This window comes from Salvelinus fontinalis, unplaced genomic scaffold (assembly GCF_029448725.1).
Source record: "Salvelinus fontinalis isolate EN_2023a unplaced genomic scaffold, ASM2944872v1 scaffold_0131, whole genome shotgun sequence".
NCBI lineage: Eukaryota > Metazoa > Chordata > Actinopteri > Salmoniformes > Salmonidae > Salvelinus > Salvelinus fontinalis.
Genome location: NW_026600340.1, coordinates 344536 through 361154, shown reverse-complemented (window position 1 = coordinate 361154; position 16619 = coordinate 344536). Strand labels below are relative to the sequence as shown.

Below are 16619 nucleotides of genomic sequence, written 5' to 3'. Positions count from 1 at the left end.
AAATCTTCCAGAGTGGAACACCACCATCGTTGTTTAAATAAGAAAACAAACTGTAAAATCATCCAGAGTGGAACACCACCATCGTTGTTTAAATAAGAAAACAAACTGTAAAATCATCCAGAGTGGAACACCACCATCGTTCTTTAAATAAATAAAAAAACTGTAAAATCATCCGGAGTGAAACACCACCATCGTTGTTTCCCACCAGTCTCACTCACTAACTGTCCTTCTCTATTCTGTCCCCGCCTCCAGTCTTCTCTCAGCCTATCATCGGTAAGGCGAAGGGGGGGCTGTTGAAGACCCACTTCCTGCCGCTGATGGAGAAGTTGAGGAAGAAGGCTGCCACCGTACTGCTGGATGAGGAACAAATGAAGGCCGAGGGACGAGGGGAGATGTCTGAGGCTGAACTACTCATCCTGGATGAGTTTACCATCCTGATCAGAGACCTCTACGCCTTTTATCCGCTACTCATCCGCTTTGTAGACTACAACAGGTAACTAGACATTCTACTTCCTCCTCCTCCATGTTGCTGACTACAACAGGTAACTAGACATTCTACTTCCTCCTCCTCCATGTTGCTGACTACAACAGGTAAGTAGACATTCTACTTCCTCCTCCTCCATGTTGCTGACTACAACAGGTAACTAGACATTCTACTTCCTCCTCCTCCATGTTGCTGACTACAACAGGTAAGTAGACATTCTACTTCCTCCTCCTCCATGTTGCTGACTACAACAGGTAACTAGACATTCTACCTCCTCCTCCTCCATGTTGCTGACTACAACAGGTAACTAGACATTCTACTTCCTCCTCCTCCATGTTGCTGACTACAACAGGTAACTAGACATTCTACTTCCTCCTCCTCCATGTTGCTGACTACAACAGGTAACTAGACATTATACTTCCTCCTCCTCCATGTTGCTGACTACAACAGGTAACTAGACATTATACTTCCTCCTCCTCCATGTTGCTGACTACAACAGGTAACTAGACATTCTACTTCCTCCTCCATGTTGCTGACTACAACAGGTAACTAGACATTCTACCTCCTCCTCCTCCATGTTGCTGACTACAACAGGTAACTAGACATTCTACCTCCTCCTCCTCTATGTTGCTGACTTCAACAGGTAACAAGACATTCTACTTCCTCCTCCTCTTCCATGTTGCTGACTACAACAGGTAACTAGACATTCTACTTCCTCCTCCTCCATGTTGCTGACTACAACAGGTAACTAGACATTCTACCTCCTCCTCCTCTATGTTGCTGACTTCAACAGGTAACTAGACATTCTACTTCCTCCTCCTCTTCCATGTTGCTGACTACAACAGGTAACTAGACATTCTACCTCCTCCTCCTCCATGTTGCTGACTACAACAGGTAACTAGACATTCTACTTCCTCCTCCATGTTGCTGACTACAACAGGTAACTAGACATTCTACCTCCTCCTCCTCCATGTTGCTGACTACAACAGGTAACTAGACATTCTACCTCCTCCTCCTCTATGTTGCTGACTTCAACAGGTAACAAGACATTCTACTTCCTCCTCCTCCATGTTGCTGACTACAACAGGTAACTAGACATTCTACTTCCTCCTCCTCCATGTTGCTGACTACAACAGGTAACAAGACATTATACTTCCTCCTCCTCCATGTTGCTGACTACAACAGGTAACTAGACATTCTACCTCCTCCTCCTCCATGTTGCTGACTACAACAGGTAACAAGACATTCTACTTCCTCCTCCTCCATGTTGCTGACTACAACAGGTAACTAGACATTCTACTTCCTCCTCCTCCATGTTGCTGACTACAACAGGTAACTAGACATTCTACTTCCTCCTCCTCCATGTTGCTGACTACAACAGGTAACTAGACATTCTACCTCCTCCTCCTCCATGTTGCTGACTACAACAGGTAACTAGACATTCTACTTCCTCCTCCTCCATGTTGCTGACTACAACAGGTAACTAGACATTCTACCTCCTCCTCCTCCATGTTGCTGACTACAACAGGTAACTAGACATTCTACTTCCTCCTCCTCCATGTTGCTGACTACAACAGGTAACTAGACATTCTACCTCCTCCTCCTCCATGTTGCTGACTACAACAGGTAACTAGACATTCTACCTCCTCCTCCTCCATGTTGCTGTAACTAGTTTCTGTTGCTCTGACTGTTTTATCCAACTGAATACTGTAACTTGTTTCCAATGTGTTTCTGTCTTAGGGCCAAATGGCTGAAAGAATCGAACCCTGATGCTGAGGAGCTCTTCCGCATGGTAGCAGAGGTCTTCATATTCTGGTCCAAGTCTCATGTAAGCTACACAGAGACAATGTCACATTCCAAGTCTCATGTAAGCTACACAGAGACAATGTCACATTCCAAGTCTCATGTAAGCTACACAGAGACAATGTCACATTCCAAGTCTCATGTAAACTACACAGAGACAATGTCACATTCCAAGTCTCATGTAAGCTACACAGAGACAATGTCACATTCCAAGTCTCATGTAAGCTACACAGAGACAATGTCACATTCCAAGACTCATGTAAGCTACACAGAGACAGTTTCACATTCCAAGTCTCATGTAAGCTACAAGGAGACAGTTTCACATTCCAAGTCTCATGTAAGCTACACAGAGACAATGTCACATTCCAAGTCTCATGTAAGCTACACAGAGACAATGTCACATTCCAAGTCTCATGTAAGCTACACAGAGACAATGTCACATTCCAAGTCTCATGTAAGCTACACAGAGACAATGTCACATTCCAAGTCTCATGTAAACTACACAGAGACAGTGTCACATTCCAAGTCTCATGTAAGCTACACAGAGACAGTGTCACATTCCAAGTCTCATGTAAGCTACACAGAGACAATGTCACATTCCAAGTCTCATGTAAGCTACACAGAGACAATGTCACATTCCAAGTCTCATGTAAACTACACAGAGACAGTGTCACATTCCAAGTCTCATGTAAGCTACACAGAGACAGTGTCACATTCCAAGTCTCATGTAAGCTACACAGAGACAGTGTCACATTCCAAGTCTCATGTAATCTACACAGAGACAATGTCACATTCCAAGTCTCATGTAAGCTACACAGGGACAATGTCACATTCCAAGTCTCATGTAAACTACACAGAGACAATGTCACATTCCAAGTCTCATGTAAGCTACACAGAGACAATGTCACATTCCAAGTCTCATGTAAGCTACACAGAGACAATGTCACATTCCAAGTCTCATGTAAGCTACACAGAGACAATGTCACATTCCAAGTCTCATGTAAGCTACACAGGGGCAATGTCACATTCCAAGTCTCATGTAAGCTACACAGAGACAATGTCACATTCCAAGTCTCATGTAAGCTACACAGAGACAATGTCACATTCCAAGTCTCATGTAAGCTACACAGGGACAATGTCACATTCAAAGTCTCATGTAAGCTACACAGGGACAATGTCACATTCCAAGTCTCATGTAAGCTACACAGAGACAGTGTCACATTCCAAGTCTCATGTAAGCTACACAGAGACAATGTCACATTCCAAGTCTCATGTAAGCTACACAGAGACAATGTCACATTCCAAGTCTCATGTAAGCTACACAGAGACAATGTCACTTTCCAGGTCTCATGTAAGCTACACAGGGACAATTTCACATTCCAAGTCTCATGTAAGCTACACAGAGACAATGTCACATTCCAAGTCTCATGTAAGCTACACAGGGACAATGTCACATTCCAAGTCTCATGTAAGCTACACAGAGACAATGTCACATTCCAAGTCTCATGTAAGCTACACAGAGACAATGTCACATTCCAAGTCTCATGTAAGCTACACAGAGACAATGTCACATTCCAAGTCTCATGTAAGCTACACAGAGACAATGTCACATTCCAAGTCTCATGTAAGCTACACAGAGACAATGTCACATTCCAAGTCTCATGTAAGCTACACAGAGACAATGTCACATATGAAACATCACATCACTGTAACAGTTTCCATGAAACATGTCAATGTCATGTCTTAATCACTCTGTGATAGTTTCTATTGGTCGTCACCAAGGGACTCTGAAAGTGCACAATACACTTATAAAAAAATAAAGAAATAATCCTATTAAAACCCCATTCGATTCTAGGAATTCTTCAGCATTTCTTTCTGAAATAAATACATTTTACATTTGCTTGCCTGGCAGCGAGAACTATAAGACTGTGATGTATCTCTAGAGCGTTCATGTGTGTCTGTTCTTCTCCAAGTCCCCCGTCAGGCTGCAGGCGACATTTGCATAAATCCTTGGCAATATCCAACACTGAAATATTGTATTTCTTCCACGGCAGAATTTTAAACGGGAGGAGCAGAACTTTGTGGTTCAGAATGAGATCAACAATATGTCCTTCCTCATCACAGACACCAAGTCAAAGATGTCCAAGGCAAGTGGTGTTATATAGATGGTACGAGCGTGATTTTTTTACACATTGATATGTACAATTTAGTGTACTATGACTTTATATACCATATATAAGTCAAAGTCCCCCAATATGATGAAGACTGCACAGTAAGTTGTGATGACTGAATATAATTAAATGGATAAGTTGTTCTTGACCTGAGATGTGGCTTGGTGTTCAGATAGAACAAGAAAGGACCCAGTACAGAGCCAGTAGTGAGACATTAAAGAGGACCTAGTACAGAGCCCTGGGGGACACCAGTAGTGAGACATTAAAGAGGACCTAGTACAGAGCACTGAGGGACACCAGTAGTGAGACATTAAAGAGGACATAGTGCAGAGCCCTGAGGGACACTAGTAGTGAGACATTAAAGAGGACCTAGTGCAGATCCCTGGGGGACACCAGTAGTGAGACATTAAAGAGGACCTAGTACAGAGCTCTGGGGGACACCAGTAGTGAGACATTAAAGAGGACCCAGTACAGAGCCCTGAGGGACACCAGTGGTGAGACATTAAAGAGGACCTAGTGCAGAGCCCTGGGGGACACCAGTGGTGAGACATTAAAGAGGACCTAGTACAGAGCCCTGAGGGACACCAGTAGTGAGACATTAAAGAGGACCCAGTACAGAGCCCTGAGGGACACCAGTAGTGAGACATTAAAGAGGACCTAGTGCAGAGCCCTGAGGGACACCAGTAGTGAGACATTAAAGAGGACCCAGTACAGAGCCCTGGGGGACACCAGTGGTGAGACATTAAAGAGGACCTAGTGCAGAGCCCTGGGGGACACCAGTAGTGATACATTAAAGAGGACCTAGTGCAGAGCCCTGGGGGACACCAGTAGTGATACATTAAAGAGGACCTAGTACAGAGCCCTGGGTGACACCAGTAGTGATACATTAAAGAGGACCTAGTGTAGAGTCCTGGGGGACACCAGTAGTGAGATATTAAAGAGGACCTAGTGCAGAGTCCTGGGGGACAACTGTAGTGATACATTAAAGAGGACCCAGTACAGAGCCCTGGGGGACACCAGTAGTGAGACATTAAAGAGGACCTAGTGCAGATCCCTGAGGGACACCAGTAGTGAGACATTAAAAATAACCTAGTACAGAGCCCTGGGGGACACCAGTAGTGAGACCAGGTGGTGCTGCTGACTTGTTGACTTGTCACCTGGCGTCTCCCCTGTAGGGAGCCGTGTCCGACCAGGAGAGGAAGAAGATGAAGAGGAAGGGTGATCGCTACTCCATGCAGACCAGCCTCATCGTAGCAGCGTTGAAGAGACTACTTCCTGTAGGACTGAATATCTGCGCTCCGGGAGACCAGGAACTGATCGCTCTGGCCAAGATCCGCTTCAGTCAGGTAAATCACTGAAGTCTCAGTCAGGTAAATCACTTACGTCTCAGTCAGGTAAATCACTGAAGTCTCAGTCAGGTAAATCACTTACGTCTCAGTCAGGTAAATCTCTTACGTCTCAGTCAGGTAAATCACTGATGTCTCAGTCAGGTAAATCACTGACGTCTCAGTCAGGTAACTCACTGACGTCTCAGTCAGGTAACTCACTGACGTCTCAGTCAGGTAAATCACTGACGTCTCAGTCAGGTAAATCACTTACGTCTCAGTCAGGTAAATCACTTACGTCTCAGTCAGGTAAATCACTGACGTCTCAGTCAGGTAAATCTCTTACGTCTCAGTCAGGTAAATCACTGACGTCTCAGTCAGGTAAATCACTTACGTCTCAGTCAGGTAAATCACTTACGTATCAGTCAGGTAAATCAATTACGTATCAGTCAGGTAAATCACTTACGTCTCAGTCAGGTAAATCACTTACGTCTCAGTCAGGTAAATCACTGACGTCTCAGTCAGGTAAATCACTTACGTCTCAGTCAGGTAAATCACTGACGTCTCAGGTAAATCACTGACGTCTCAGTCAGGTAAATCACTGTAGTCTCAGTCAGGTAAATCACTGACGTCTCAGTCAGGTAAATCACTTACGTCTAAGTCAGGTAAATCACTTACGTCTCAGTCAGGTAAATCACTGACGTCTCAGTCAGGTAAATCACTGACGTCTCAGTCAGGTAAATCACTTACGTCTCAGTCAGGTAAATCACTTACGTCTCAGTCAGGTAAATCACTGACGTCTCAGTCAGGTAAATCACTTACGTCCCAGTCAGGTAAATCACTTACGTCTCAGTCAGGTAAATCTCTTACGTCTCAGTCAGGTAAATCTCTTACGTCTCAGTCAGGTAAATCACTGTAGTCTCAGTCAGGTAAATCACTGTAGTCTCAGTCAGGTAAATCTCTTACGTCTCAGTCAGGTAAATCACTTACGTCTCAGTCAGGTAAATCACTTACGTCTCAGTCAGGTAAATCACTTACGTCTCAGTCAGGTAAATCTCTTACGTCTCAGTCAGGTAAATCACTTACGTCCCAGTCAGGTAAATCACTGACGTCTCAGTCAGGTAAATCACTGACGTCTCAGTCAGGTAAATCACTGTAGTCTCAGTCAGGTAAATCACTTACGTCTCAGTCAGGTAAATCTCTTACGTCTCAGTCAGGTAAATCACTTACGTCTCAGTCAGGTAAATCACTTATGTCTCAGTCAGGTAAATCACTGACCTCTCAGTCAGGTAAATCACTTATGTCTCAGTCAGGTAAATCACTGACCTCTCAGTCAGGTAAATCACTGACCTCTCAGTCAGGTAAATCACTTACGTCTCAGTCAGGTAAATCACTGACCTCTCAAGTCAGGTAAATCACTGACGTCTCAGTCAGGTAAATCTCTTACGTCTCTAATGAAATGGTCAGGTGTCTCATTGACATTCATTGACTCCCCAGTAAGTAGAACATTCCATGTGCCCCTTGTTTGCTACAGTCAACCCAATGAATCAGCGTTTCTGTGATGTTTTGTCAACAGAAAGACACGGAGGACGAGGTGCGGGAGATCATCAGGAACAACCTGCACCTGCAGGGAAAGGTGACCACTACTTTATTACTGTCTCAGTTGTGACATCATCAGCATGCACCCGTACTCATCTACACCATGCTACAGTATTGTAGTACTATACACCGTAGTATATACTCATCTACACCATGCTACAGTATTGTAGTACTATACAACGTAGTACACACTAATATACACCATGCTACAGTATTGTAGTACAATACAACATAGTACATACTCATATACACCACGCTACAGTATTGTAGTACTATACAACATAGTACATACTAATATACACCATGCTACAGTATTGTAGTACTGTACAACATAGTACATACTCATCTACACCATGCTACAGTATTGTAGTACTATACACCGTAGTACATACTCATATACACCATGCTACAGTATTGTAGTACTATACAACATAGTACATACTCATACTCATATACACCATGCTACAGTATTGTAGTACTATACAACATAGTACATACTAATATACACCATGCTACAGTATTGTAGTACTATACAACATAGTACATACTCATATACACCATGCTACAGTATTGTAGTACTATACAACATAGTACATACTCATATACACCACGCTACAGTATTGTAGTACTATACAACATAGTACATACTCATATACACCATGCTACAGTATTGTAGTACTATACAACATAGTACATACTAATATACACCATGCTACAGTATTGTAGTACTATACAACATAGTACATACTCATCTACACCATGCTACAGTATTGTAGTACTGTACAACATAGTACATACTAATATACACCATGCTACAGTATTGTAGTACTATACAACATAGTACATACTAATATACACCATGCTACAGTATTGTAGTACTGTACAACATAGTACATACTCATCTACACCATGCTACAGTATTGTAGTACTATACAACATAGTACATACTAATATACACCATGCTACAGTATTGTAATACTATACAACATAGTACATACTAATATACACCATGCTACAGTATTGTAGTACTATACAACATAGTACATACTATTCTACACCATGCTACAGTATTGTAGTACTATACACCGTAGTATATACTCATACTAATATACACCATGCTACAGTATTGTAGTACTATACAATGTTGTATAAGCTGACTCGGTACTTCACCCAATAAGAAGTCATTTTGGATGAAGTTAAGTATTAGACCTAAAAAGACAAATAGAGGTTTCATTTGTCCTTCATAAACCTGCATGTCCCGTCTCCCTCCATTCCTCCAGCTCACCATCATGTCTCTCTGTCTCTCTGTCTCCATCTCACCGTTCTCTCTGCATGTCCTGCATGTCCTGTCCACCGCCGCCACCCTTCCTCCTCCGTCACCATCCTCAGTACCGAGTGTTCCACTTCAAAAAGCTGGTGAAGAAGTTGATCCTAGTGATGAAATGGATGAAGAGTCAGCAGGCCTCTAAACCTCCGGCCTTAGAGATGCCCGGCGGGCACAAACGTCTGGCTGGCGCCCGCAAGCGCTCTGCCACTGTGGAGAGTAGCTACACCCACAGAACTCCCAGGACCACCCTGGCAGGCATCAAGAAGGCCTCGTCTGTGGATCATGTGATGCATCATGGTCAGGGGCAGGGCAAGGCCCCGGGTAGAGCCACTGATATCCTGGGCACGTCCAGGATTCGAGAGGGCCACCTGGGGGCCTTAGGGCAGAGCATGTATGGGTGTAATACTGCGTTGGTGGGTAACCCATGATCCTCACAACCTTAACCCTTTACCTGTTCCCAGATCTGTTCATCTAATCAATTAAAGAAAAATTGCAGAGTGGAAGTGGAGAAAGTTAAAATTACAGGTCCATTATGATGTTCTGAGAGAGCAATTTGGCATATTTATTATTTAAATTTTACCTTTATTTAACTAGGCAAGTCAGTTAAGAACATTTACATTTACATTTAAGTCATTTAGCAGACGCTCTTATCCAGAGCGACTTACAAATTGGTGCATTCACCTTATGACATCCAGTGGAACAGCCACTTTACAATAGTGCATCTAGATCTTTTAAGGGGGGGGGGGGGCAGAAGGATTGCTTTATCCTAGGTATTCCTTGAAGAGGTGGGGTTTCAGGTGTCTCCGGAAGGTGGTGATTGACTCCGCTGTCCTGGCATCGTGAGGGAGTTTGTTCCACCATTGGGGTGCCAGAGCAGCGAACAGTTTTGACTGGGCTGAGCGGGAACTGTACTTCCTCAGTGGTAGGGAGGCGAGCAGGCCAGAGGTGGATGAACGCAGTGCCCTTGTTTGGGTGTAGGGCCTGATCAGAGCCTGAAGGTACTGAGGTGCCGTTCCCCTCACAGCTCCGTAGGCAAGCACCATGGTCTTGTAGCGGATGCGAGCTTCAACTGGAAGCCAGTGGAGAGAGCGGAGGAGCGGGGTGACGTGAGAGAACTTGGGAAGGTTGAACACCAGACGGGCTGCGGCGTTCTGGATGAGTTGTAGGGGTTTAATGGCACAGGCAGGGAGCCCAGCCAACAGCGAGTTGCAGTAATCCAGACGGGAGATGACAAGTGCCTGGATTAGGACCTGCGCCGCTTCCTGTGTGAGGCAGGGTCGTACTCTTCGGATGTTGTAGAGCATGAACCTACAGGAACGGGCCACCGCCTTGATGTTGGTGGAGAACGACAGGGTGTTGTCCAGGATCACGCCAAGGTTCTTAGCGCTCTGGGAGGAGGACACAATGGAGTTGTCAACCGTGATGGCGAGATCATGGAACGGACAGTCCTTCCCCGGGAGGAAGAGCAGCTCCGTCTTGCCGAGGTTCAGCTTGAGGTGGTGATCCGTCATCCACACTGATATGTCTGCCAGACATGCAGAGATGCGATTCGCCACCTGGTCATCAGAAGGGGGAAAGGAGAAGATTAATTGTGTGTCGTCTGCATAGCAATGATAGGAGAGACCATGTGAGGTTATGACAGAGCCAAGTGACTTGGTGTATAGCGAGAATAGGAGAGGGCCTAGAACAGAGCCCTGGGCGACACCAGTGGTGAGAGCGCGTGGTGAGGAGACAGATTCTCGCCACGCCACCTGGTAGGAGCGACCTGTCAGGTAGGACGCAATCCAAGCGTGGGCCGCGCCGGAGATGCCCAACTCGGAGAGGGTGGAGAGGAGGATCTGATGGTTCACAGTATCGAAGGCAGCCGATAGGTCTAGAAGGATGAGAGCAGAGGAGAGAGAGTTAGCTTTAGCAGTGCGGAGCGCCTCCGTGATACAGAGAAGAGCAGTCTCAGTTGAGTGACTAGTCTTGAAACCTGACTGATTTGGATCAAGAAGGTCATTCTGAGAGAGATAGCAGGAGAGCTGGCCAAGGACGGCACGTTCAAGAGTTTTGGAGAGAAAAGAAAGAAGGGATACTGGTCTGTAGTTGTTGACATCGGAGGGATCGAGTGTAGGTTTTTTCAGAAGGGGTGCAACTCTCGCTCTCTTGAAGACGGAAGGGACGTAGCCAGTGGTCAAGGATGAGTTGATGAGCGAGGTGAGGTAAGGTAGAAGGTCTCCGGAAATGGTCTGGAGAAGAGAGGAGGGGATAGGGTCAAGCGGGCAGGTTGTTGGGCGGCCGGCCGTCACAAGACGCGAGATTTCATCTGGAGAGAGAGGGGAGAAAGAGGTCAAAGCACAGAGTTGGGCAGTGTGAGCAGAACCAGCGGTGTCGTTTGACTTAGCAAACGAGGATCGGATGTCGTCGACCTTCTTTTCAAAATGGTTGACGAAGTCGTCTGCAGAGAGGGAGGAGGGGGGGGGTGGGGGAGGAGGATTCAGGAGGGAGGAGAAGGTGGCAAAGAGCTTCCTAGGGTTAGAGGCAGATGCTTGGAATTTAGAGTGGTAGAAAGTGGCTTTAGCAGCAGAGACAGAAGAGGAAAATGTAGAGAGGAGGGAGTGAAAGGATGCCAGGTCCGCAGGGAGGCGAGTTTTCCTCCATTTCCGCTCGGCTGCCCGGAGCCCTGTTCTGTGAGCTCGCAATGAGTCGTCGAGCCACGGAGCGGGAGGGGAGGACCGAGCCGGCCTGGAGGATAGGGGACATAGAGAGTCAAAGGATGCAGAAAGGGAGGAGAGGAGGGTTGAGGAGGCAGAATCAGGAGGTAGGTTGGAGAAGGTTTGGGCAGAGGGAAGAGATGATAGGATGGAAGAGGAGAGAGTAGCGGGGGAGAGAGAGCGGAGGTTGGGACGGCGCGATACCATCCGAGTAGGGGCAGTGTGGGAAGTGTTGGATGAGAGCGAGAGGGAAAAGGATACAAGGTAGTGGTCGGAGACTTGGAGGGGAGTTGCAATGAGGTTAGTGGAAGAACAGCATCTAGTAAAGATGAGGTCAAGCGTATTGCCTGCCTTGTGAGTAGGGGGGGAAGGTGAGAGGGTGAGGTCAAAAGAGGAGAGGAGTGGAAAGAAGGAGGCAGAGAGGAATGAGTCAAAGGTAGACATGGGGAGGTTAAAGTCACCCAGAACTGTGAGAGGTGAGCCGTCCTCAGGAAAGGAGCTTATCAAGGCATCAAGCTCATTGATGAACTCTCCAAGGGAACCTGGAGGGCGATAAATGATAAGGATGTTAAGCTTGAAAGGGCTGGTAACTGTGACAGCATGGAATTCAAAGGAGGCGATAGACAGATGGGTAAGGGGAGAAAGAGAGAATGACCACTTGGGAGAGATGAGGATCCCGGTGCCACCACCCCGCTGACCAGAAGGTCTCGGGGTGTGCGAGAACACGTGGGCAGACGAAGAGAGAGCAGTAGGAGTAGCAGTGTTATCTGTGGTGAGCCATGTTTCCGTCAGTGCCAGGAAGTCGAGGGACTGGAGGGACGCATAGGCTGAGATGAGCTCTGCCTTGTTGGCCGCAGATCGGCAGTTCCAGAGGCTACCGGAGACCTGGAACTCCACGTGGGTCGTGCGGGCTGGGACCACCAGGTTAGGGTGGGCGCGGCCACGCGGTGTGAAGCGTTTGTATGGTCTGTGCAGAGAGGAGAGAACAGGGATAGACAGACACATGGTTGACAGGCTACAGAAGAGGCTACGCTAATGCAATGGAGATTAGAATGACAAGTGGGCTACACGTCTCGAATGTTCAGAAAGTTAAGCTTACGTTGCAAAAAAATAAAAATAAAATACAAGATCTTATTGACTAAAATGATATAGTACTGCTGGCTGGTGAAGTAGCCTGGCTAGCAGTGGCTACGTTGTTGAAAGTGAAGCTGGCTAGGTAACCTCGACAATTTGACTAAATTTCTCTAAACTACACAATTATCATGGATACAAGGACAGCAAAGACAACTAGCTAACACTACGCTAATCAAGTCGTCCCGTTGTAATGTAAGTTTCTACAGTGCTGCTATTCGGTAGAAGTTGGCTAGCTAGCAGTGTTGGCTAGGTAGGAGGACGGCAGCGCGGCAGGCGAAAAATAGCTGGCTAGGTAACCGATAATTACTCAAAGCTACACAATTATCTTAGATAAAAAGATAGCAAAGAAAACTATGTAGCTAGCTAACACTACACAAGTCAAGTCGTTCCGTTGTAATGTAATCGTTTCTACAGTGCTGCTAATCGGTGGCTAGCTGGCTAGCTAGCAGGGTTGACTACGTTACGTTACGTTACGTTAGGGCGAGAATACCTGGCTAGCGAACCTCAGCGAACCTTGATAACTACACAATTATCACCGATACAAAGACGGCTATGGAGCCAGCTAAGTAGCTAGCTAAGATCGAACAAATACAAATCAAAGATAGCAAAGACAACTGTGTAGTCAGCCAACACTACACTGATCAAGTCGTTCCGTTGTAATGCACTCGTTTCTACAATGCTGCTATTCGGTGGCAAGCTGGCTAGCTAGCAGTGTTGGCTACGTTGCGTTACGTTAGGGCGAAAATAGCTGGCTGGCGAACCTCAATAACTACACAATTATGTTTGATGCAAAGACGGCTATGTAGCTAGCTAAGATCAAACAAATCAAACCGTTGTACTGTAGTGAAAATGAAAATCAGACCGTTGTACTATAATGAAATGTAATGAAAAGTTTATACTACTATTCGGTAGACGGTGGACGTTTGCTAGCTGCTGGGCAGATAGCAGTGTGGACTACGATAGACGACGGAATACGATAATTACGCAATTATCTTTTATACACAGACGGCTAAGTAGCTAGCTAAGAAGAAATTGCTAAGGTTAGACAAATTAAACCGTTGTACTATAATGAAATGTAATGAAATGTAATGAAAATGAAATGAAAAGTTATACTACCTGCAGAGCGAATGCAAATGCGACCGCTCGCTCCAAACCAAACCGGATGACGGCCGAGGAACAGTGGGGTTAACTGCCTTGTTCAGGGGCAGAACGACAGATTTATACTTTGTCGGCTCGGGCATTCGATCTTGCAACCTTTCAGGTTACTAGTCCAACGCGCTAACCACTAGGCTACCCTGCCTCCACGATATATAACAAGGCCATTATGATATTCAGAGAGATCAAGTTGGTGTATATAACAGGGCCATTATGATATTCAGAGAGATCAAGTTGGGGTATATAACAGGGCCATTATGATATTCAGAGAGATCAAGTTGGTATATATAACAAGGCCATTATGATATTCAGAGAGATCAAGTTGGTGTATATAACAAGGCCATTATGATATTCAGAGAGATCAAGTTGGTGTATATAACAGGGCCATTATGATATTCAGAGAGATCAAGTTGGTGTATATAACAAGGCCATTATGATATTCAGAGAGATCAAGTTGGCGTATATAACAAGGCCATTATGATTTTCAGAGAGATCAAGTCAGCGTATATAACAAGGCCATTATGATATTCAGAGAGATCAAGTTGGTATATATAACAAGGCCATTATGATATTCAGAGAGATCAAGTTGGTATATATAACAGGGCCATTATGATATTCAGAGAGATCAAGTTGGTGTATATAACAAGGCCATTATGATATTCAGAGAGATCAAGTTGGTGTATATAACAAGGCCATTATGATATTCAGAGAGATCAAGTTGGTGTATATAACAGGGCCATTATGATATTCAGAGAGATCAAGTTGGTGTATATAACAGGGCCATTATGATATTCAGAGAGATCAAGTTGGTGTATATAACAGGGCCATTATGATATTCAGAGAGATCAAGTTGGTGTATATAACAAGGCCATTATGATATTCAGAGAGATCACGTTGGGGTATATAACAGGGCCATTATGATATTCAGAGAGATCAAGTTGGTGTATATAACAAGGCCATTATGATATTCAGAGAGATCAAGTCAGCGTATATAACAAGGCCATTAGAAAATGGCAGACGAGCTCAGTCTTCTAACTCGATCACTAATAATCAGAATAATTCAAAAAGTGCTCTTCTCGACCATTGACGGACTGATAAATCCCCGGAAAACCTATGGAAACTTTCCTCCACATCTAAATGTGATGAGTCGGCTGCATATTTCAGAGATGAGATAACTAACATTAGGCTGGGTATCAGTCGAGCAAGAACTCGTGAGAAAGTTTGATATGTGCCGTAGTCTACCACTCAAAGGCACGATGGATTTATATTCCCCTGGTTGACACAGCCACGCTCAGGAATGTGATATCACAACTTAAGTCTTCTACCTGCCTTCTCGATCCTATCCCCACCACCTTCTTCAAAAACAAATTACATATCTGAAGAAGTGCAAGCTATTGTTAATCCCTCCCTGTTCATATGCACTTTCCCCACTGCACTAAAACCCTGTCATGGTGAAACGCCCTTCTTAGGAAAAGTAATCTAGATTTTTCTCTTAGCAATTTTACTCTTAGCAATTTTCAGCCAATCTCCAACCTTCCTTTCGTACGCAACATTCTGGGGAAAATTGGTTTTCAAACAGCTAAATTATTTCTTAAGTGCCAACTGTATTTTTGAATAATTCCAATCAGGTTTTGGTGCCCACTACAGCACAGAGACAGCCTTAGTTCAAGTGGTAAATGATCTTAGAGCCGACACAGATGCCAAACAGCTCTCTGTCCTTGTACTCTTAATTGCTGCATTCGACACTGTCGACCGTGGTTTCCTTCTGGACAGACTGGAGAGGTTGGTTTGACCTCTCTGGTTCAGGAGAGGTTGGTTTGACCTCTCTGGTTCAGGAGAGGTTGGTTTGACCTCTCTGGTTTAGGAGAGGATGGTTTGACCTCTCTGGTTCAGGAGAGGATGGTTTGACCTCTGGTTCAGGAGAGGTTGGTTTGACCTCTCTGGTTTAGGAGAGGATGGTTTGACCTCTCTGGTTCAGGAGAGGATGGTTTGACCTCTGGTTCAGGAGAGGTTGGTTTGACCTCTCTGGTTCAGGAGAGGTTGGTTTGACCTCTCCGGTCCAGTTCTAAATTGGTTTAGGACCGATTTAACCGGTCGAGAGTTTTTTTTTGTCACCCTTGGTGAACACAATACATAATACATCACGTGGCGTTCCACAAGGTTTAGTTTTGGGTCCGGTACTGTTCGGGTTATATATGTTACCCCTTAGCAGCATTATCAGTCCGGTACTGTTCAGTTTATATATGTTACCCCTTAGCAGCATTATCAGTCCGGTACTGTTCGGGTTACCCTTGGCAGCATTATCAGTCCGGTACTGTTCGGGTTATATATGTTACCCCTTGGCAGCATTATCAGTCCGGTACTGTTCGGGTTATATATGTTACCCCTTGGCAGCATTATCAGTCCGGTACTGTTCGGGTTATATATGTTACCCCTTGGCAGCATTATCAGTCCGGTACTGTTCGGGTTATATATGTTACCCCTTGGCAGCATTATCAGTCCAGTACTGTTCAGTTTATATATGTAACCCCTTAGCAGCATTATCAGTCCGGTACTGTTGAGTTTATATGTGTTACCCCTTGGCAGCATTATCAGTCCGGTACTGTTCAGTTTATATATGTTACCCCTTGGCAGCATTATCAGTCCGGTACTGTTCAGTTTATATATGTTACCCCTTGGCAGCATTATCAGTCCGGTACTGTTCAGGTTATATATGTTACCCCTTGGCAGCATTATCAGTCCGGTACTGTTCAGGTTATATATGTTACCCCTTGGCAGCATTATCAGTCCGGTACTGTTCAGTTTATATATGTTACCCCTTGGCAGCATTATCAGTCCGGTACTGTTCAGTTTATATATGTTACCCCTTGGCAGCATTATCAGTCCAGTACTGTTCAGTTTATATATGTTACCCCTTGGCAGCAT

General features: G+C 45.0%; 1 protein-coding gene across 1 annotated transcript in view; it reads left to right on the top strand.

The window, feature by feature from the left end:
* The window catches only part of LOC129843403 (ryanodine receptor 2), a 156274-nt gene that overhangs the window by 17311 nt on the left and 122344 nt on the right, over nt 1-16619 (top strand). Inside the window, exons 7-11 of the mRNA XM_055912112.1 lie at nt 253-493; nt 2225-2312; nt 4342-4434; nt 5634-5804; nt 7360-7419. Of these exons, the coding sequence (XP_055768087.1) occupies nt 253-493; nt 2225-2312; nt 4342-4434; nt 5634-5804; nt 7360-7419 (653 nt within the window). The remainder of the gene's footprint in view (nt 1-252; nt 494-2224; nt 2313-4341; nt 4435-5633; nt 5805-7359; nt 7420-16619) is intronic.